This window comes from Crocodylus siamensis, chromosome 1 (genome assembly GCF_052110815.1).
Source record: "Crocodylus siamensis isolate JL-2025a chromosome 1, ASM5211081v1, whole genome shotgun sequence".
Lineage (NCBI taxonomy): Eukaryota > Metazoa > Chordata > Crocodylia > Crocodylidae > Crocodylus > Crocodylus siamensis.
The window spans coordinates 282,101,488-282,123,368 of NC_143395.1; the positions used below are offsets into that span (position 1 = coordinate 282,101,488).

Genomic DNA, 21,881 nt, shown 5'->3' on the forward strand with positions numbered 1-21,881 from the left:
CTAGAATATTATAATAAGGTTTAATTAAGGGCTATGCTATGAAAGAAGGATAAACGTGTCCTCGGAACTTGCAAGGCTTTCCTTGATTTCACAGCTTAGAAAAATTAAAATGAATACAGAGCATGTATAGCACTGAGTGGGCGCCAATATGCACTCCTGGGAAAAAACCAAACCCTTACTGGTACATGCCTCATTCCACATTCAGGTGACTACATAGCATCCAAATGTAGCAGTCACATAACAAAGGGAGTTTGTGATGTTCCCTAGCACAGACCTTAGGGTTCCATTGTTGGCATTTAGGATCTTGAAGTTCCTAAAAAATTTAGTTTTGTTAATGTTATCCTATATTACCATCCAAAAGGCCAGCTACAAATCATGTTCTTGTCCCCACAGCAGCTCTACCATCAGTATTTTAGCTGTGGGTAACATGTTTCAGTTTGGGAAGTATAAATATTCCAGTGGCACACCTTGCAGAGGTTCAAGAGGTCAGTGAGGCTGTATGTTTTGACTGCACACTTTCCATTTATTTAGGAAGTATAATTAAGACCAAATGTAGGAACGTTTTAAATGCTGGCACCTCTCAGACGCAGATATATGCCTCAACTTTCAGATTACTTCTTTTTCTTTTTATTATTATTTATTTCAGTGCTGACAGGCTCTCACTCCCTTAATCTTTTCTACTTTTCAGAAGGGTTGAGAGCATCACTTCTGCATAGGTGCTGGCATTTCAGGAATGCCTTGAGCCCTGCAAAGAGGAATGTAATTGCTCAGACAGGATATTTTACCATATTTAGTCAAATCCAAGACGAGATTTTTATCCTCCCCTTAATGGCGGGGGGGAAGGAGGGGAAGCTCATCTTAAATTTGAGTACAAGGTAGGAGGGTAGCTGCTGCAGCTCCAACTCAGGCCCCATCCCAGGGTCAGAGTCGGAGCCACAGCTGCAGCCTTCCCTCCACAGACTCTGCCCTACCACCATTTACCCTCCAACTCTGGCTCCAATCCAAGGCATGTAGCACATGGTTGCTCTGCCCCCAGCTGAAGCTGCCACCACAACAGCTATTGCATGGCTGAGCTAGGGCCAGACCAACCACGAGCTCCATGCCCCAGGCTGGAGCAGGGTCAGAGCCCTGCCCAAGGGCAAGCAGTGGCAGGAGGGCAGAGGCAGTGGAGTGGGGAGGTCAGAGCTTCACCTCCCCCACTACCTGTTCTCCTGCTGCAGAGGTGAGCAAAATACAGCCTGCAGTTCAGATCCAACCCATCACGAGATTTCATCTGGCCCACAAGTAGGTGCCTACCAATTAACTGCATTCAGCATAGCCTGAAGCTGCCCCTGCTGTGATCTGCATGAAGCCAAGCCCTTCCTACTCCCATTGGGGCAGATGCTGCACACCCACCCTTTTCCCCAGCCCTGGCCCCAGCCAGCACGCAGCTTCAGCTTGGCTCCCTTGGCCACCTCCTCCTGTCACTGCTGCAGTACTCCAGGCAGCAGGTAGGGAAGTGGCAGTGGGTGTGTTGAATCTGCAGCTGGTTTGGAGCCTGGAGCATGAGGCCAGGGCTGGCAGGAGTGCAGAGCCCATGCCCAGAGGGTCAGCAGGAGCACAGAGCCTAAGCCATCCTGGTTTCATCATGTGGACTTTCCCATGGCTCATGTGCAGCTCCTGGGACTCATGCACACCTGGGGGAAGTCCCGTGCAATGGAGCCAGCAGCTTTCCCCACTCCCTGCTGCCATGTGCAGCTCCTGGGACTCCACCGGGAGTAAAGGGAACTCGTGCAATGCAGCCAGGTGGGCTCGGCCCTGCTCCCTGCTTCTCAGTCAAGTCCCAGGAGCTGCACATGGTAGCAGGGAGTGGGACCAGGCAACTGGCTCCATCACACAGGTCTTCCTCCAATGGTGCACAACTCTGGCCATGTTCTGGAAGCTACATGGGAGCCACAGGGAGGACTGTGTGATGAATCTGGGCTGGCCTGGCCTCGCTCCCTGCCACCATGTGCAATTCCTAGGACTTAGCTGGAACTATACACCATTGGCAAGCTCTGCCTGTGCCAGCCATAAGCACCCTGAAGATCCACTGCCTGCTGCTTCTGCTGCCACTGGTGATGGGGGTTGTGCACCATGGGAGGTTCAAGGGGAGACTCCCCCCCATTCACACCCCACCATACCCACCCACACCCCCCCACACCCTGCCCCAAATCCCAAACTCTTCCACACGTACACCCAGACCTCCCCACACACACACACCCATCCATGCACACACCCCCAACCACACCCTGCCACAATATGCAAGAGTAAGACTTTATTTTGAACTACTACACACTTGCTTCTATACACACTATGCCAACATACATACATCTGGACATTTTTTTTTCAAACCTTCTCCCCCTCTCAAAAGGAATAGTTCTCAGACTAAGGGGAGGGACTTCTGTTAACAAAGGTCAGGGGTTAGGGGCAAGACTTCCAGTCCCAAGACGGCAACCAAAGGGCAGGGCACCTGTCAAGGTGCAAAGCTACTTTTGCAGCCCCCGACACCTCACCAAAACTCATTAAGCAGCCATCCAGCTGAAATTATTGCTCACCCCTGCTGTACTGCCTACCGTCTTGCAACATGGGGGTGGGGGATAAATTTAAAATGACCACTCAAATAATTTTCCATGCATGGAATCTGATTATAACACATTTATAAATGAGGCATGGGACTCTTCAGCCCAGAGAAGCAATGGCTCAGGGATGACTTGGTGGCAGCCTATAATTATAATGGGTGTGCATTAGGAGTTGGGAGAACATCTGTTCACCACCACACCCCAAGGGAAGACAAGGTCTACTGGTCACAAACTGCTGGAAACCTGTTTTAGACTGGACATAAGGAAAAACTTCTTTACCATCAAAGTCTCCAGAGTCTGAAATAGACTCCACCTAGAAGTGGTGCAAGTACCTACTCTGGATACTGCTAAGAAATGCTTGGACGCTTATCTTGCTGGAGTCATCTGACCCCAGCTGACTTCCTGCCCCTTGGGGAGGGGGCTGGACCCAATGATCTCGCAAGGTCCCTTCCAGAACTACTGTCTATGAACTCGATCTATAAATTTTCCAGGTACAGAAACTAATTAGTAGGGGGTCATCTTAAATTCAAATGTGTCTTGGATCTGGGTAAATATGGTATTGGCTACTTTGTATGAAGTGCATATCCTTACTGACTGGCTTTCTTGCATGCATACCAGCCTCTGGCTTCTTTACTATTCATTTCATCCAGGAAGAGCACACACCAACAGTAGATGCTTTCATCAGCCTGATGAAGGGTATTTAAACCTGAAAGCTTGCAAAAATTCTCCCAACTATTTGAGTTGGTCTAATAAAAGATATCGGATTTACCCAAAGAACCTTGTCTGCCTATGTCCTTAGACCAACATGGCTACAACCTACCCCCCTATAAATCTTACAAAGCATTAAACACTATCTTGTGTGTAAAAATCAATGCCTTTCTGGCTCAGTTATACCATTGCATAGTTCTTTCACTTTCCTTCCTTGTCACTAGTAAAAGAGATGTTTTTAAAAAAATAATTAGACAGCTAATGAAAGGATTGTAATATGAAGCTAACTTAGCTAGTAATATTATTTCTACCAGTGCAGTAACTAGGTAACTAAAATCGCTAATGTATTTTTCCTCAAAGCACCTCTATGAGGGATAAAAGTGCTCTAATCACCAAAGTATGTGTGGGGAATGGAGACACAGAAAGATCTTATGATGGCCCAAGGCTGCACAAGATGTCTGAAGGAAAACAGGGAGTTGAACCTCAGGTCACCCAAGTCCCACGTTAATGCTCTACCTTTGGGTCACCACTCCTCTCTATACTAACGTCATTACAGCAAAAAACAAAAACATAGTACAGACTCATCTTTAACCTAGCGTTAACTTCATGGCTGTGGTGCATGGAGGATAGGAGGGGAAATAAAAGAACACCCTCAAATTATAACCTCCCACACCTCTGGCATGCTGTATCATGGCAAAGACCTTTTTTAAATGATGAGCTTCTTACTCAGAAGAGGTTCTCTTTTTATACCCCTCCCCCAGAACATTGAGCAACTGTGGAAACTGATCTCAAGTCCCTGATGAGGCAACAGAGCGCTAATTACCTTCCTTTCTTCCCTGCTTTTATACTGCATTTTTGTTCTCCTCAGAGTCCAAACATAAATTCTTTTTCCTCCCACTAAATATTACCAGAGAAGGCATGCACCTTGCAGAAGATACAGCTTGCAAACATGTTATTAGGCCTTTACAGAGGTGATGTAGACTACTTAAATGCTTAAGCAGTTAATTCAGTATTCCTATCTGAATATTTAGAGTAAACATGCATGATTAACATTTTGAATGACTAGATATTGTATTTTTGCATACTGCACACCCCTAAATAAGACATGCACTGTGTTTTGGGAAGGCAAAATGAACACAAAGATTCTCCCAGGACTGAACGCTGTACTCTCATGGAGCAGAAGTCCCATCATCAGCATCACTCCCTCTTCCACTGCAGCCGTAAGAGGGTTAAACTTGTAGCTCTTGGGCCTGCAGCACAAGCAGTGATGGTGACAACAGGGATGACAAGGGGTGATGCTGACAACAGGACTGCTCCATGTAGCCAGAGCTGCTCTGGGTTCAACCCTGGGTGAGCCAATACCGAGCACATCACCTTGCTGCTATTCCAACATTCCTCTGCCTCTGTTCCAGTGCAGGATTAGGTTTCCACACACCCCAATTTTGGATGGTTAACTTTTATGAACAGGATGTAGGTACTATATGGATAAATAGGATATTAAAAGAAACACAAAATAAATCAGGACAATTAAAATGCTGCCCTGGCAATCTTAGAAAACAGAAATTGTCATATTAGAAAAGGATTTTAAAATGTGAAAACATAAATTAGATTGTTTTTAGATGCTGTAACAATTAACTAGATTTTAAATTTTATCAGTTTAATTTTATATATTTTAAATAGCATATAAACTCATCAAAATAGCTATTTAATTAGTGAGCAAAGATGTTCGTACATGGCATGGTAGAGATTCCCAATCTCATTCCAAATACTCATTATGACTTGGCATACAGGTTGTGACAGATAATACTTAGTAGTGGATATCTATAAACTCTTTTTTGCATCTCATTAGTATATAATAATGAGAACAATGATACATGTGATACTGTACAAAAAGATTACTGTTCCTCTTTACTATGAAACCAGTTCTGCAATACCACCCTGCAGGGACATAGGTTTTGGTTTTAGAAGACTTATGATTAACTCCTTAATCCAGCGATTCTCAACCACAGCACCTTGGGTTGCCCTGAGATTCTTTCAGGGGTGCCATGCGTGTCACGCATTATTAGTACTGTTAGGTGTGCAAATAATGATTCACAAGATAAACCCAGATTTTAAATAGCAACCCATAGTGTCAGAAGCCCTGTTGTAGTCTTTCTGAGTTCTTTTCAACAAAAGAATAGCTCTATTTTCTGTTATCAAAAAGTGAGTGAAAACTATGAGCTCACATTTTTAAAGGGGTGCCTCAAGTTTAAAAACGGTTGAGTACAGTTGCCCTAACTGATAATTAAAGAATGTGGCCATAAAATTAGTATTAGTACCATGTTATGCATTTTTAATCATTAATCACACCAGTAGTAGTGGTACAATTAATGTATGTCAGAAGGAATATTACATTGTTTTACATAGATCTAGCTATGAATATAAGAAAAATAACTGAGGGCTCTCCAGGGACCCTATGCTTGTTCAGCTGGACACAGCCAAAGCAAAACTGCACCTAACAAATCATTCTATATGGTATCTACATAACAAGGTAGAAAAAGCAAGAGCATCTGTGGTTTTCAAAATTCATGAAACAATCTCTTTCCTCTTCAGTGGAAAGATGGGTAATCTTGAGTAGAGTAGTAGGTACTACATTTCCATTTAGAATAAGTGCATCTTTTTCTGCTACTCCCCAATGTAGGAATGCATTCCTATTTGGATCATTCAGTTATCTAGTTCCACTAAATCCAGAATAGTAATACTGCAGCTGAACTCCTAAAAGGAAAAGTTACCTTAAAACTAACACTTGCTTACCTTGATCAATAATTATGATTTTCCTGCAAATGTAATGACTAGGTTGCAATGACAAATTGAAAAATAATTCAGAAAAAAAAGCACTGAAAACCTCTCTGAACATGTAGCACAGAGGAAACAAAAAACAGTTTGAATTTTCTAAAAAAGTATTTATTTGTTCTTAATATATGCTGCAGAAACAGAGAAAATAAACTTGCTTTCAAAGACAAAGCTTGGAATTTGTATCCATTAGGGTACATAAAATTAACCAAAGGTTTTTCTTTCACTCATTCACTGTACAAAATGAAGCAAAGTTGGATAATAATTTCTGCATTTCAAAACTGATGAAATTTTGGTTAGATTTAAGTTTCAAAATGTTTTTGTAAACCACCCTCAATCAACCTTTATGGATATCTAATATAACTCCATCTTTATGACAACTGTTTTTTCAAGTTCTAAAAGAGGAAATTTTGCTCCCTACAGAACTGCTAAAAAAACACAACAAACCTAAGTCCTAGTTTGTTACCTTTTGTGCAACCTTTAGAAGGCAAAAAAAAATTCTCTATTTGATTTCTACTCTGCCTTTCCCAGAGAAAGGGTTCAGGACAGCTTGCAGTATAAACGACATAAGTTACAAAAAGAGATAAAACATTAAAATAACATATGTAATAAAGCAATTCCCCAAACTATACCCCAGAACTTAAACTTGCCTGCTAAAAACTTGCCCAAATAAAAAGATTTTACAATACTTCCAAAAGACATCTAAGCTCATGCTTTAGCAGACCTCAAGAGGAGGGAGCTTCAAAGCTGATGAGCCACTATCAAAAATGACCTTGTGTATTTTCATCGAATAAGCTTGCCATACCGATTGCACTTACAGGAGATTGCTCTGAGATGACCTTTGGAATGATGATGGAGCATAAGGGAAGAGTAAGACTTTTAAATAGGTAGCACCATTTAGGGCTTTATAGGCATCCTGGGCCCACTGAAATCAAAAGCAAGACTGGTCACAAGCTTCAATGGGGCCAAGGTTTCAACCTATAAAATGGTAACATAACATCACAAACTGGTTCAAAATACTATGCAGAGGTGGATTAATGCATGGGCCCATAGGGCCCAGGCTCCCTGGGGCTCCAGGGGCAGCACGGCCCAGGTGGGCATCCTGGCCACAGGCAACCAGGGTGGGCAGTGAGCACGTCCTCCCCTCTGGCCAGGCCAGACAGGGCTGGAGTGGTTGCAGGGCTTCCTGCAGGTAGGAGTGGCTTCCTGGTGTCATTTGCTGCCAGGAGACCCCCATGGGCAGCCCCACTCCTACTCTCCACTGTTGGTGGATGGTTGCTGCCACCACAGCCCCTGGGACAGCACAGGGTGGGACAGCCCCACCCTGCTGGGCCCGGCAGAGGGGCAGATGACCAGCAAGGGTGGCATGGAGCCCATGTCCCCACAGTTGCACAACATCCACTGGGCAGGGTGGCCGAGTCAGGGCCAGGGTCGTCTTCACCTCAGTGGCACTCTTGGTTTGCCCAGTCCCAGCCCCCTGGCAGGAGCAGAGGGAACCTGCCCTTGCCTAGTGGGAGGTCTCCAATTTTCTGTTTGCCCAGGGCCCAGTTAATCTTAAATTTACCACTGACACAATGAGAACAAGTCCAAAGAAAGACAAAACTAATTTCTTCAGAGTACAGTCGTATAAAACAACTGGAAGTCAGTACTAGAACTCTTTTTACTTTATACTTTTAAAAAGATATTGCAGTTTCATTAATTGGACAATGAGTAAGGAGTTCTACTTAACTGCTAAGGCCTGTCTCAAGTTTCTGTAACAAATGAGCCACAGGTCTTGGTTCATATCCACATTGACATAAAGCACACCGTGGCAAAAGCACATGCAGAAATGAGTATCCCACAAAAGAAACACACCTAATGACTTAAGCTGCAAGAGTTGAAGTTAGAGTGAAGTAATACTGGCACAGTGACAGCAAGCTGGCTGTTTCCTTCTACTCTATTCATGAGCAACATTCATTTCCTATTTGTTCATTCCTCACACCCAGATTTTAAACATGTCAAGAAACACACAGTGAATCACTTGTAAGAGACACAAACATAAAATAATATTGGGTTAAAAAATAAAATAAAGGCACAAACCTACACTATACCTACACAAAGCACAACAAAACAGGACATACAGCTAATTACCATATTTAAGCAAATCCAAGAGGACTTTGGATTTAAGAATACTGCCCTAGTAACTAGATTCTATGCATAGAAAATTAAAACAAATTTATAATTGTCCATGTATAGAACCTAATACTGGAGTGTCAGCCTCAGTTTGTTGCTAACCACAGAGGCAGGCAGATAACCTGACCCCTGCACCTTGTTCCCCAGCCACTTGCCCCCCCCCCCCCCCACACACACACACACCTGAGCCCCTACTGCCCGTCTCCCCTCCCCCCTGCCATCTGTCCCCCAGCCCAATCTCCTGTGTGTGCTGCTGCCCCATCCCCTAATCTGCACTACTACTGAGCATACCAACAGAGATTTTGGGGGCCAGTATCAATAGCTGATTTTTAAGGAGGCATATCAGCTAATAACAAACCAATTTCCAATACAGCTATTTGCAGCTGGTAAGTTTCTTATGGTGGACAGGGGGAGGGATGCAGCGGGGCAGATCAATACCCCCACAGTGAGGGAGGGAGTGGGGCTGGGGTAGGCGCTGCCCAGACAGGGCAGGGTGGGATGGGACAGAGCTGCAGCTTATCTGGGGGGTGCAGCTCTCACCGTTGCATGCACCCCAGGAGTGCATGGGGGGTGGGGGTGCCCTGGATCTGCACAAGAAGGGGCAGAAGGGGCTTCAGCTGCACCGGGCTCTTCCTGGCATGTGGAGGCTGTGCCTCGGGTTGCGGGTCTGCACTCTGGGCATGAGGGCTGCACTCAGGGTGGGCAGCAGTGGTACTGGGAGGGGACTATGGGGGGGGGAGCTACATAGAAATCTGGAGTAGCTGCAGTCCTCCCCATAACCTCTCTCCCAGCACCACCGCCACCTGCCCCAAGCACAGCTTCCATGCGCTGGGAGCACAGCCCCAAGCACAGCCCCCACACACCAAGAGCCAAGCGCAATCCTGGCCCCAGCTTGCAGCTGCAGCTCTCCCCCCCCCCACCTCCCTCCCCTCTGCACAGATCCAGGGATACCCCCCCATACCCTCCTGGGGTGCACACAGTGGTGGGAACTGCCCCCCGACCCCACCTCCCAACAAGCCGCAGCTCCATCCCATGCCTCACCCTGCCCCGGCTGAGCACCGCTTGCCCCAGCCCCAGCTCCTGCCTCACTCATCGTGGGAGGGCATTGATCTGCCTTCCCATCCCCCTTCCCTTTCCCCTCCCCTTCCACCACAACAGACTTATCAGTTGCACGCAGCTCTCCAAGCTGCCAGGCTGTGTGTCTCACCGCCTATGTGCTGTGCTGTGGCTGCACTCATGCACAGGCATTTATTGGCCAAATTATTGGCTACATCAGGCTGATTTCTGATGCAATCAATTTTCTTTATATTGGTGCCAATCTGATATTGGACCAATGTATCGGTGCATCTGTAGCTGCTACCCAATTAGCAGCAGTGTGTTGGGGGACAGAGAAGCAGCATGAGTCAGGGGATGGAGCAGAGTATGTGGGGGATCAGGTAGCAGTACACAGACTGACTGGGCAGCAATATATGCTACTGCCCCATTCCCTGACCCATGCTGCTGCCTGATCCCCCACCTGATCCTTCACCCCATCCTTGAGCCACACTGCTGCCCACAATCTCCCACCCAATCCTGCTGCTCTATTCCTTACCTGATCCCTGAACCCCTAGCCCAACCCCCATTCTCCACAACCCCTAGCCCTAGGCCCAACCTACACTCACCACACTGCTGCTGACTCCAATCAGCAGCCCCTCTTCAGCTCCAGACCCAGGTCATGACCAGAGCAGAGCAGGAGCTGGTGCTCAAATCCAAGATAAAGCTTATTTTTCCCCATATTGACTAAGAGGGGGCAAAGCTTGCCTTGGATTCAAGTGAATACAGTACTTACCATGATAGTGTACTTTAGGCACATTGGTTCTCAACCTTCTTTGTACCACAAGGACTCACTAGTAAACTATTCACTGGGTCAGGACTGGAAATGTTTAAGTAGACAACAGTCCCCTGGCCCTGCTGGCCCTCACTCCTGACCTCAGTGTGTGGGGCAACAAGGGGTGGGTGCATGTAGAGCTGGGGATGGGTGCATGTGGGGCACAGAGGGCCCCAAGCAGCACCTCACAGGCTGGAACTTTGCCAGCCTGCAAGGGAAAATCCATAGTTTCCCATGTTTTTCTCCTTTAAAAGAGAATCCATTTTTAAAGTTTGTTCACAGCCCTTTTATCTATTCTTGCAACCCACTTTTGGATTGTGACCCATGAGTGGAGAAATGCTGCGTTAGCAAACCTGACAGCAGCAAGAAATTATCAGAGGTTTGCTGCTGGTTGTTAATTCTTATGAAGTTTTACTGTTTTTTTAATACATTCAAAGATATTATTGGAGTAGTGCCAGACATACGCAGTAAAATATGTTTCTATTACATGTATTGAAAACATTATCAACTGAGATGCTCAAAACTGACTGGATGTTCAAATTCAAGTGGGAACCACATGGATAATTTCCCTTGGCTGGCTTTGCATTTTCATCTTTATTTTTTCAAAAAGAATACACAGTCGATGGGAACAGACAGCAACAAATGAATTGAAAGTACAGGGTAAAAGGATATAAGCATATTAAAAGTCTTTCTTTATCCTGACGCCCTACATTTTGCCAATGTCCAACAGAGTTCTTCTACACGAGTTCCAATGCATCATGTAAAGGCAATAGCAAATGCAGTGAACACAAACACTAAATGTCTTCACAGTATAACGCAACACATGCTGTTTGTAGAACTGTTTACCTGTCCATAGCCCATCTACAACACAACCCTAGGATTTTTTGTGGAGAAAATTTTTATACTCCTTTGTGATCCAAATTTAACACCTGTCAGTCACATGCAGTTCAGTTCATTCACTCTCAATCCTGCTTCTAGTACACAGTAAAGAATGATAACGTATTTCTAGTGATTGATTTCTACCCTGTGATTTCTACCCCAACCCACATCACAGGGTAATGCCTTATGAAAGTTTTCCTTCTTGTTACCAAGACCTAGAGCTCTGTAAGAAAGCTTTTTGCAAGCTATGTTTATTTGAGGCTGCAGGCAGACAAATGAATTCTGTTTAACATAGGATAGATAACCTGCTCTTTTCTATCTCCACCCACAAATGAGAGTTCCCTCCTGACTATCCCAAAGTCATCTCTCACTGGAACATTATAGGACAGGGGTAACAACTCAGCTCCTTTTAACTCTTCTCAGCCCAGCCCACAGACAAGTTTGCAACATGGCAGGTACAAACTGTATTTTCACTTTGCTTTCTCCTTTGTGCTGGAGAATCCCTCTGTGGGGTAGGGGGAGCACCCATAGGAACCAAGCTTAGAGAGACAGCAATGTGATAGAAAAGACAATGTGCAGATATTTCTTGCTTTTTGATGATTACCCCTACTAAACACCATATCATTATCAGGCAAAAATCTATGGATTCCTCCATGGAAAGATAAAAAAGCGAGAACTGCATTCCTTCCCCACTTCAAAGATAATAGAGTTTCTCCTTTCAGTTGTTTCAGTATAGGGGATACGGGTGTTTCATGGTGTCATATACAATCTGGATTGACTGGTGACAGACAATAAAAGACCAACTGAAACAGGTTAAAACTTTTAACAAAAAAAGTTGTTACCGAAACTTCCATGTTTGTGGGACAAGGCCTCAAGACAAAAGGAATACAGGAAAATAATACTGAAAACTGCATTATTGGAATTAATCTGTGTAACAGTGTCTAATCTTTCTGGATTACCCAGAAGTTCATACATTTTGTTGTTGTTATTATAATGAGGCTGGTGGAGGGGTCAGTAAGAGTTTTGAGGAGTGGAGTTAAGTAGAAAAGAAGAATCATTGCACCTGTGGAAAATACTGTATACACAAATTCTATTATTGCCAAATACAATTCAGTTTTTAGATAATTCTTTACAACCTAAACTTCTAGTCCCTCACACATTTAAGCACATGGTTTGCTTTACAACTGGTTGAACTATTCACAGCAAAAGTAAACAGGTACATTAGTGTCTGAAGAACTGAGACCAAAGTTAATGGTCATGAACCTCTGAGGTATGCCTAAGAATTCTGCCAAGTGTCTGCACTGCAGAATTAGGAGCATTCCCTTTGTCAATCAGTTTAGAAGAAAAATACAAATGTTAATGGTATCAAAGCAACTGTATACTTAACATCCAAGCAAGTCACACCCAGGTGTCAACACTGACACCCAAACAGTGCAAAGCACTAAAAACTTGAACTGTTCTCAAGATACAAGTGAAAAAACCACCGTCAGTGGCAGATTTCTGTCCACTAAGAATGAAACACATCGATGAAAAAAGTAAACAACAAAACAAAGCTACTCCATACTACCTACTTGTACAGATCTCCTAACACATAGCACTTTCGGGGAATGTTTAACTGAAGAGTAGGACATAACACAACGTAATTTTAAGGATGGTTTTGTTTAGCTATAACTATTCCTTTCAGAATAGATGAGCAGCAGATACAGTTCAAAGAACCTATGAGGTATGAAGTATTTCAGATGGAAGTTCACGCATTCAAGAAGCAGTTTTAAAAATTAACTGCTTTTCTCAGAGATGGGATTACTTGAATGAACAGTGCAAATGACGATCATCAGAAAAAAAATGAGCTTGGGCATCAGTCCTCCATGCCAATAATTCACTAATTAGCAAGAGCATATTAGAACTACTGCCATGGCTGAGCTAGAGTTCCACATTAATAATCTGAGAATCAGCTATTCATACCTTTTTCTGCATAAAAGCAGCAATCTACCTACCAAGATAGTTATAGTCATTGTTTCTGACAAATCTACAACTTTATTTTAGAAAAGGATTGCTGGCAGATAATGATTTTGACAAGAAACCTTAGCCTTGAAAAAGACAGTTTCTTAAGCCTCTCACCTAGATGTAAGAACTGCAGGTTAATCAATGAGCCATTTAGTTATCCTCCCTAATGACTAATTGTACAAAATGTATAAATGTATAAGAACAAATCCTTATATGCCAGCAAACAGAAAAGTCATTCTACAGATTTCTTTATAAATGGACAGTTATTCATAGATTCATAGATGCTAGGGTCGGAAGGGACCTCAATAGATCATCGAGTCCAACCCCCTGCATAAGCAGGAAAGAGTTACTAAAACATTTTAAAATAAATGCTGTTTAGGTACCGCAAATTCATATATAGCTACAAGTAATTATTTCCTTTGATAGAATAATTCTACTGCCAAATGACTAGAAAATATTTTACAAAAATTGATCTCATTTTGCCCATAGTAGAAATGCTATTGTTATTTTTAAAAGAAATAGCGCTGTGTAACATTTTTGAATAGGCAATATGAAAGAATGATATAACTAAAAAGCAGGGGGGGGAGGATTCTAGCCCAATGGGAGTTATAAACGTTGTTTTGATATCATGGGCAAATTTATAAAGTACACCACACTCCACTTTTTAAATAAATCATGGAATGCTTAATTGAAACAAGCCATCAGGAGAAGAGTTTGTTTCTTATCTGAAAGCAGCACTTCCAGCTGGAGCTTTAATTCACTAATAATTCAGAGTTTCACCTGGTAAATCAGTAATGTAACATTCTTGCAAGAAACTGGCTTTCACTTATAGGTCTTTCATCAAAACACCATCCTGACCCAACCTTGATTAGCTTTCTACAGTATCAGAGTGTAAGGAGGTATAGCTGCAGGCACTCAAAATCCTGATACTACTGAAAAGTACTCTCTTTTAAAAAAATGCATCATCCTCTCCAAAAATTCCAAATGTTTCGCATTCATTATCAGTAAATGTAGTTCAATCAGGGTAATTGCAGGATAATTTAATTATTTGCATGTTGTTAGTGTTGTAAGTGAACTGAATTCCACACAGATTTCTCTACCCAATCTCTACAACCAAACCTGAATGGCAGGAGAATTGTACCCTTCCCCTCCTCCTCCTCCAGACCTTACCATCAGAGTCATTAACACAAAAGTGAACTACATTTTAAAAATAAGTTGATTCCAATAGAGTTTGTTTTGGTTTTTTTTAATGATTCATATATGATCATACTGACTTCTAAGTTTTGGCAATTAAACCACCAAATCCAAATCCAATGTTAGTTTCCCTTCTTTAGAGATGAGAAAGTGAGATTGCTAATATCCACACTGATACTGAAAACAAAGGTCCTAGCGAAGCAGAAGGTCTGAACATTGTTTTAAAAAGTCAGACTCCTCCTTTTAAGGTTTACAGTTACCAGATTAGGCAATAACAAGTTGCCTTTTGGGCAACTCTTTGGAATGCTATGGAAGCCACAGGCACAAAAACATCGAGCACAATGAATATTACTATCTTATTTTGGAAGTCTGCATATTAGACTGAAAAGTCCTTATATGATTCCATTCTTGAAGGAAATCACGAAGAAGTATGATAATACCAACAGGCACCTAGTTTTCTTCATTATTAGCACAGCATTACTAGCATATTAGTTGCATATGGGTGGGGTGAGTTTCAGGAAACTGATTACCAATTTAAGAAGTTGAGCAAGCTGTATCTCGTACCATTTTTCATCACATCTGTTACAGCCAAAAAAAACCTGAACATAGTGGGCGAACTGAGAAGTCTGCTTGTGAGCCAGGTAGTTAGGATTTCTAAGCCTTGTTTCATTAGCAAAAGTGACATGTTGCAATGGGCTAGTTAATAACCCAGTTAGTGGGATACTCTTTTACCACCGCCATTGGGTATTAGTAGGTTGACTCTAGCTTGACCTTTCACTGCACACTGGATGAGTAAACGTTGCTTTTTTTTTCCCCACCCGACATTCCAGTGTAGGAACACACGCTTATCTCCCTGCTGAGAATTAAAACACAATTTTTCTTCTGTTTAGCATGCCTTTCCTTCCATTCATACTGGTTAGTGGATTAAAAGAATATTAACTTGAAATCCAATCAATTAAAACAAGATCATAAAAGTAGCTTTTAAAAAGTATACTTAAACTTACACTGCACACAATAACAGGGAAAGGAATACGTACAAAGAGACTGATAGATTTACATACTGAGTGTTGTCATATACATAACAAAAATAAAGTGGTGCTTTTTTTTTTTTAAAAAGGTGGTAGATTTCAAAAAAATACTGCTCTAAGTCGCTAGCCACCTTTAAGTGGCTGTCCTGCATATGGTACAGAAAAGAGATCCTTTTATCATAAAAAAAATTTCTCCACCTTATAAATAGGGGCAACTGCCATTAAAGCTTGGTGTTTGTTTAGATCCTCTACCCCCGCCCCCCCCCCAATCCCTCCCCTCCTCAAAAAAAAGGATTCAGGAAGAATACCGGGACCCTAATCCAAAACTATGGTCCTGAAAAACTCATGATCAGATGCCACCTAAACTCTGCTTTAAAGTTCCCTAGACACAAAGTGTTGAACAGATGCCCAGAATTATTCTTGACAGTATTGGGCAGCCAAGACCTAGCTGACTCGCTACAAAGCCAAATCAGGATCCAGAAAAGTAGGTGTTGCTCTGCCCAAGTCCCCAGAGAGGGCACAATCCAGTCAGCATTCCCAAAGCACACACTGACAGGATCAAGCATGACATAAAAAAATGCAGCTGTGACTGCCAATTTCTTTTATAGCATTAATCTGGGGAGACAGGTCCTGATCCTAAGACCATTTCTGTACTTTTACATTAAACAGTCAAGAGATAAAATGCAGAGACAGCACTGGAAGTGAGCGACAGGAACGAACCCAGGATGCCATGTGAGCTCCCTAACCACTAGATCCCAGCACCACGTTCCCTCTCTTTGGACCAATCAGTCTTACATTCCCTTCTGCCCAATGACACAGCTTCCTCAAGAGGGATCAAGAGAGCCCCATAGAACAACCCACAGCCTGATGATTAGGGCATTTTCTCAGGACGGGAGAGATGCAGGATTGAAGCCCCTGAGGCTGAAGAATTGAACCCACTTCCTGGGCATGTGCCTTCACTACAAGGTTATTCTGTAAAACATGTAAACAACCACTTCTTCTGGCTGCAATTTTTTATAAAGAGCAAGTTCTACTTATTTTTGAGCGGGGAGAGGGGGAGACAGGCACCGATCTTCAGGAGAGAGTTCAGAGCTGTGGATCCTAAAGTGAACAAAAGCACCTAAGCTCCAGAAAAGAACAGGATTTTACAGGCACACCGCATTCCCTATTGGCTAATTTTAGATGGCTTTCCACTAAGCATGCTGACTTTAGCCAGTTCTCTGCCTAGCACGCCCCATTTTAAGGCTATTACTCTACCTACCAAATTTATAAGACACTAGATCTCTAAAATATAGTCCTGGGCTTCACCCCAGAGGTTGAGAATGTTAGGCATGTTAGTACTTCATTGGAGCTATCCTTAGGTCTCAAAGCCAAAGGTACTGGGGATGTATTGGGGCATATAGACCATGACCCCACAAAGGCTTAAATATACGTGTAACTTCACTTACATTAATTGTCCCATTATTCACGAGTGAAGTTATATATATGAATCTTTGCAGGATCAGGCCCTGATGTGTAGCACAATGCTAGCTACTATTACTAGAGGGGAACTAGTTCACCTGCCAAGTCTCAAAATCAAATATACGTACTAAGCGGTTCCCTATAGAATCTGAAATCTCCAGATTCTGAGGCCTTAAAACTCAAGGTAGCTGGTAGGAGACAAGGTACACTGATGATACACAATCACTTCTCAATGGAAAACTCAGAGGCAGATACAAGTCTGGAAAGTGAAAGGTGGTGCAAGGAAACTGACACAAAAATTCACAGCTATTTAGATAAGCCCTAAATTAGCAAGTCCAATTATAGGGTGGAGAAGGGGGAAGGAAGGTTAGAGGGAGAAGAATGAAGAGAGATACAGAGAGCTGAAACTGCTCAAAATAAGAATAAGAGTGTTACTATGGGTGGTTTAGGATCTGACCTTTTCCATTCTTCATTTACTTCTAAAATGAAGACAGACAATATGTAAGTTTGCAGATCAAGGGCTGTATTCTCTATACCAGTGGTCTCCAAACTTTTTTGATTGTGCACCCCTATCAGTAAAAGATTTTTGAGCACACACCCCCAATATATGCATATTTATTTATTTATAAATTACATACATGTACCTCGTACACGACACGTGACCGTCTGACATACAGACCAAGTGAGGGTTCCAGTGTCAATCCATATATTAAATATTAGTAAAGCTTAATTTCTTTATTTTTTTAGATAAAAAATAAATATAAATAGAAGTTCTAATATTTTATTCCCACACCCCAATGGATCATCTTGCACACCCCACTTTGGAGACCACTGCTCTATACCACAACTTGAGGAAAATGAATTTGGCTGGTCTTGATTTTCCTCTCAAGGAATACAAAAGCAGAGCCTGTGTGTTTATATGCCTCAAAGGAGGAAAAAACAAGAGGACTGACTTACAAAAACAACAGCATTTGCAAGCTGTTGAACCAAAACATGCACCATTATCCCCACATTTTCTAGGAAACACATACTTGTGTGACAGAACACATCATTAACCTTTGGTGTGTTACATATTTACAGCAAAATAATGAAATGCAACATACACAGTGCACAGTTATCTAAGCACCCTTTTTCTTTCACCAACATGTACAACATGATCACAGCAAAAGTTGGATCCAGGTGACCCTTGTGGTCCTTTCCAATCCTATCCTTCTTTGATTAAAGAGGAAATCGATACAAACCATTATGTAAATTATTTTGATTTACCAAGTTTAACATTAACAAAATCCAGCAAGAAAAAAGTCAGAACAATAAGTCGGAGTCTTTCCTTTGTGTTTCCCTGCCCAGTGTCAGACCCTGGATACAGTCTGCACAAACTTCTCCTGTGGGGAACAGGAACTACTGCTCTGTCACTCCACTCATTCTCTCAACATTTCAGTGATTTTAGATGTTTTGGGGATGTAATAAATTACTGAAGCAGAAAACGCCTTCTAGAATTTTAATGTTTAGAAGCAATTTGTAAGTCAGAAAAGCGACTGCCCCATGGCGTACTGTAGCCAAACCCGGAACACCCAATTTTTATGCGTGTCCAGAGAAATGTTATTAACATGCACTACAGTGCCAATCATTAGCTACAACATATACATATTTGCTAAAAATTAGGAAAAATACGACTTGCCATATATAAAATAAAGGACATAAAATGATTCCACAAAAGGACAAGTACAACACATCTGCCTGGAGATTCGCTTTTGCTTTTAGGGGATCAGCTACACAATACAAAGGCCTAACTGCTAAGGGAGCTGATTAGTGTTGAGGTACATCCTCCTCCTCCTCTGTGAGTCCAAACAGCAATATTTTTTTCCTGTTACAGGTACAAGCTGAAGTGAAGAAGGAGAAGTGACACTGCAGAACCAGCTGTACCCTAGTATGGAAAGGAAGTGGGGGAGGGAATATTTGGGAAAGGGAGGATCAAGAGAAACTAACATGACCCCTCCTGCCATCCAGCAGGAACCTCTACCAACAGGCAAACGTCTCCCAGCAAAGCTGAAGAAATGCACAGGACTAACTCTCCCTTAAGTACACACGTGCACACACATGCACACACACAAATCACATGGAAACAAAGTGCACGCACACACCCCCAGTTCACATGGGGACAAAAAACACACTTGTGTGCACACACACACAGTTCACATAGGGACACAGTGCATGTGTACACATAGACACACACACACACACACACACTCCAATTCACGTGGGGACAAAGTGTGCGTGCACACCTCCCCCCCCAATTCATGTAGGGACAAAGCACATGCCTCCCACCAATTCACATAGGGACAAAGTACTCACACACAAACATGCATGCACACACACACCTCAGTTCACATGGGGACAAAGTGCACACACACATATCTGTTCACACAGGGACACAGTGCACAAACACCCCCCCCCCAATTCACATGGGGACAAAGTGCACACACACACCCCTAATTCACACGGGGACAAAGTGCACACACCCCTCCCCCCAATTCACACGGGGACAAAGTGCACACACCCCTCCCCCCAATTCACACGGGGACAAAGTACACCCCCGCCCCCCAGTTCACACGGGGACGAAGCGCACACACACAGCCGGGGACAAAGGAGCCAGCAGCAGGAGCCGCACGCTCGCCCGGCCGGCCGGCCCGGGGGCCGAGCACCGCTCGGAGCCACCTGCCCCCGCGGCCCACTGTCCGCGCCCGCCGCGACCGGGCACAAAGTGCAGCCTGCAGCGTGAGGAGCCCCCGGGCCGGTTAGCGGCGCCCCCCGCGCCCCGCACCTTGGTGATGATGAGGGGCTCGCCGTGCTCGCGGCCGCCCTTGAGGGTGAAGCCCCAGGGCGCGCCGCCGCTGAGCACCACCTCCACCAGGCGCTGCCCGTCGCCCGGCGCCCGCTCTTTGTCGGGGCCGCCACGGAGCTCCACGTTGCCGCTCTCCATGGCCCGGCTCCCTCCTAGCGCGGCGCAGCGAGCAGCCACATACCTACCAGCCGCCGCCAGGGGCAGGGCTCGGGCCGCAGCTCGCCCCGCCCCCGGCCCGGCCCGGCCAGGCCCTGGGCTGCCCCCGCCTGCGCAGGTGAGGGCGCCCGGCTGCCCCGCCTCACCCTGCCGGGCTGGGCAGGGCTGTAGCAGCGAGGGGTTTAAGGCCCTGAAGGTAGATACGATATCTTCTAGTAGACCAACAAGTTGGACAAAAAAGTTCGTGGCAAGTTTTGGGGCGCAAGCCCCCTTCTTGAGGCGGAGTCTCCCAATGCCCGGGGAAGGGGGTTTGTACCTCAAAGCTGCAAAGAACCTTTTTTGGCGACTTTAGTTGGTCTAAAAGATAAAAGGTATCGCATAAACCCAAAGGACTTTGCCTGGCAGGGGGCCGCAGCATTTCTGGTGCCCAGGAAGTCAGTGCCAGGAGGCTCAGTGGTCTCCAGTCACAGCCAGGGGAGGGTTGGAAAAACCAGGGTTGGAAGGGACCTGTGGGGAGTTTAGCCTGGATCACTGGCAACACGTAGGGCGCACGCAGGAGCAAGGGCACCCCCGAAAGCACCAGCCATGAAACCAGAAGTGCTGTGTTCACCCCCCTCCACGCCCCTGTCAGCAATCTGGAGCCCCCCCAGACTCAGGAGGCACCAGTCACCCATGGATTGGATACTGGGCAACATTTTTCTCACCAGGGAGTAGTGAAGCACTGAAACAGGTTTTTTGTTTGTTTTTTTTGTTTTATTAAGATATGTCAAGTCAAATCAGTTCCAAATCATATCCAGGACTGAGTTAAGGCAAACTAGGCACATGCCTAGAGCCCTGAGCTACAGGGGCCCCAGGCCTTCCCAAGCGGCAGTGCTAATGGCTGCATCCACCACCCTTCCCTTCCCTTTCCCTTTCCTCCTCTGGCCTTGTCACGGTGGCGGCGCCCAGCTCCCCATGGGTGGCAGTGCCCGGGCGGGGAGAAGGATCTTGACCAGCCCATGGCCCACAAATGTGTTTGTTTAGGGTCCACTACAGAATTAATCCAGCCCTGATCATATCGATTGGGTTCCAAAAACCATATTGATTGAGCAGGCAGAACTCAATCATGCTAAACACTGTGTATGGAACTACAACCAGGAAGCATCCTCCATCCCAGCCTCTCACCCTGGGACTTCACATACTCCCAGATCCATTGGCAGGCATCCTACGTGCAGGCCCAAGCCCAGAGATCTTGGGTTTCGGATAACCCCACTTAATCCTAGCCAAAAGAACAGGTCTACACTTGATCGGAGCCAAAAGGCCAGAAGCTCCCTGCTTCATGCGGAGTTTAAAGAGACTGCCTGGGTGTTTCAGTGGTCTCTAGTGGCAGCCAGGGAAGTTTAAGTTGGACACTGAAAAACAGCTCTCTTACCAGGAGGATGGTTATCCGAAGAGGTTGGAGGTTTTTAAGTCCTGGGTAGACAGACCCTTGGCTGGGATGATCTAGCTGGGGATGGTCCTGCTTTGAGCATGGGGCTGGACTAGATCAGCTTCTCTCAACCTGTGGGTCACAAGAACACATGAAAGGGTCGCAAACAAACTTTAAAAAGGGATCAACAAACTTCAAACATGGGTTCTCTTTGAAATGAGAAAAACAGGGGAAACCATGGCTTTTCCCTTGTAGGCTGGCAGAGTTCCCTCTGTGCCACACACATACACACACACTGTGGGGCTTGAGCCTGGGGATGGGGGGCAGTGGATCAGGAGTGAGGAGCACTGGGTCAAGACTGGCCATTGATGTTTACAGAAGGGTCCTGGTACAAAAAAGGTTGAGAACCACTAGACTAGATGGCCATCTGAGGTCCCTTACAACACTCATTTTTCTAGGAGTCTATGAGTCACTTGACTTCAGGGTTGACTGGTGCCTCCTGAGTCTGGGGGACACAATTTGTGGGTGGGCCTGGGGGCAGGCCAAAAGCCCCACATCCACTGCTATTCTTCGGTGCCACAGCTTAGTGCTCCCCCACCCCCAACACTGCGTGGCAAAAAAACTGCCCCATCCTAAGCAGGGCTGAGTCTGAGGCCAATCTTGGGGGAAGGGGGCACGTGCCCCCTCATGCCCCACCTACCAGTTGCCTGTGCTTGACTTCATGGCTCTT

At 44.7% G+C, this 21,881-nt stretch overlaps 1 protein-coding gene across 5 annotated transcripts in view; it reads right to left on the bottom strand.

Moving 5' to 3' along the window:
• Window positions 1-19,844, bottom strand: part of SHROOM2 (shroom family member 2) — a 228,770-nt gene extending 208,926 nt beyond the window's left edge. For 4 of the 5 annotated variants that reach the window (XM_090063987.1, XM_090063961.1, XM_090063978.1 and 1 more), the window contains exon 1: window positions 19,567-19,758. In XM_090063987.1, the coding sequence (XP_089920113.1) occupies window positions 19,567-19,725 (159 nt within the window). In that variant the 5' untranslated portion in view covers window positions 19,726-19,758. The other variant, XM_090063968.1, reaches the window with a different exon arrangement.
• Window positions 19,845-21,881: the final 2,037 nt, after the last annotated feature.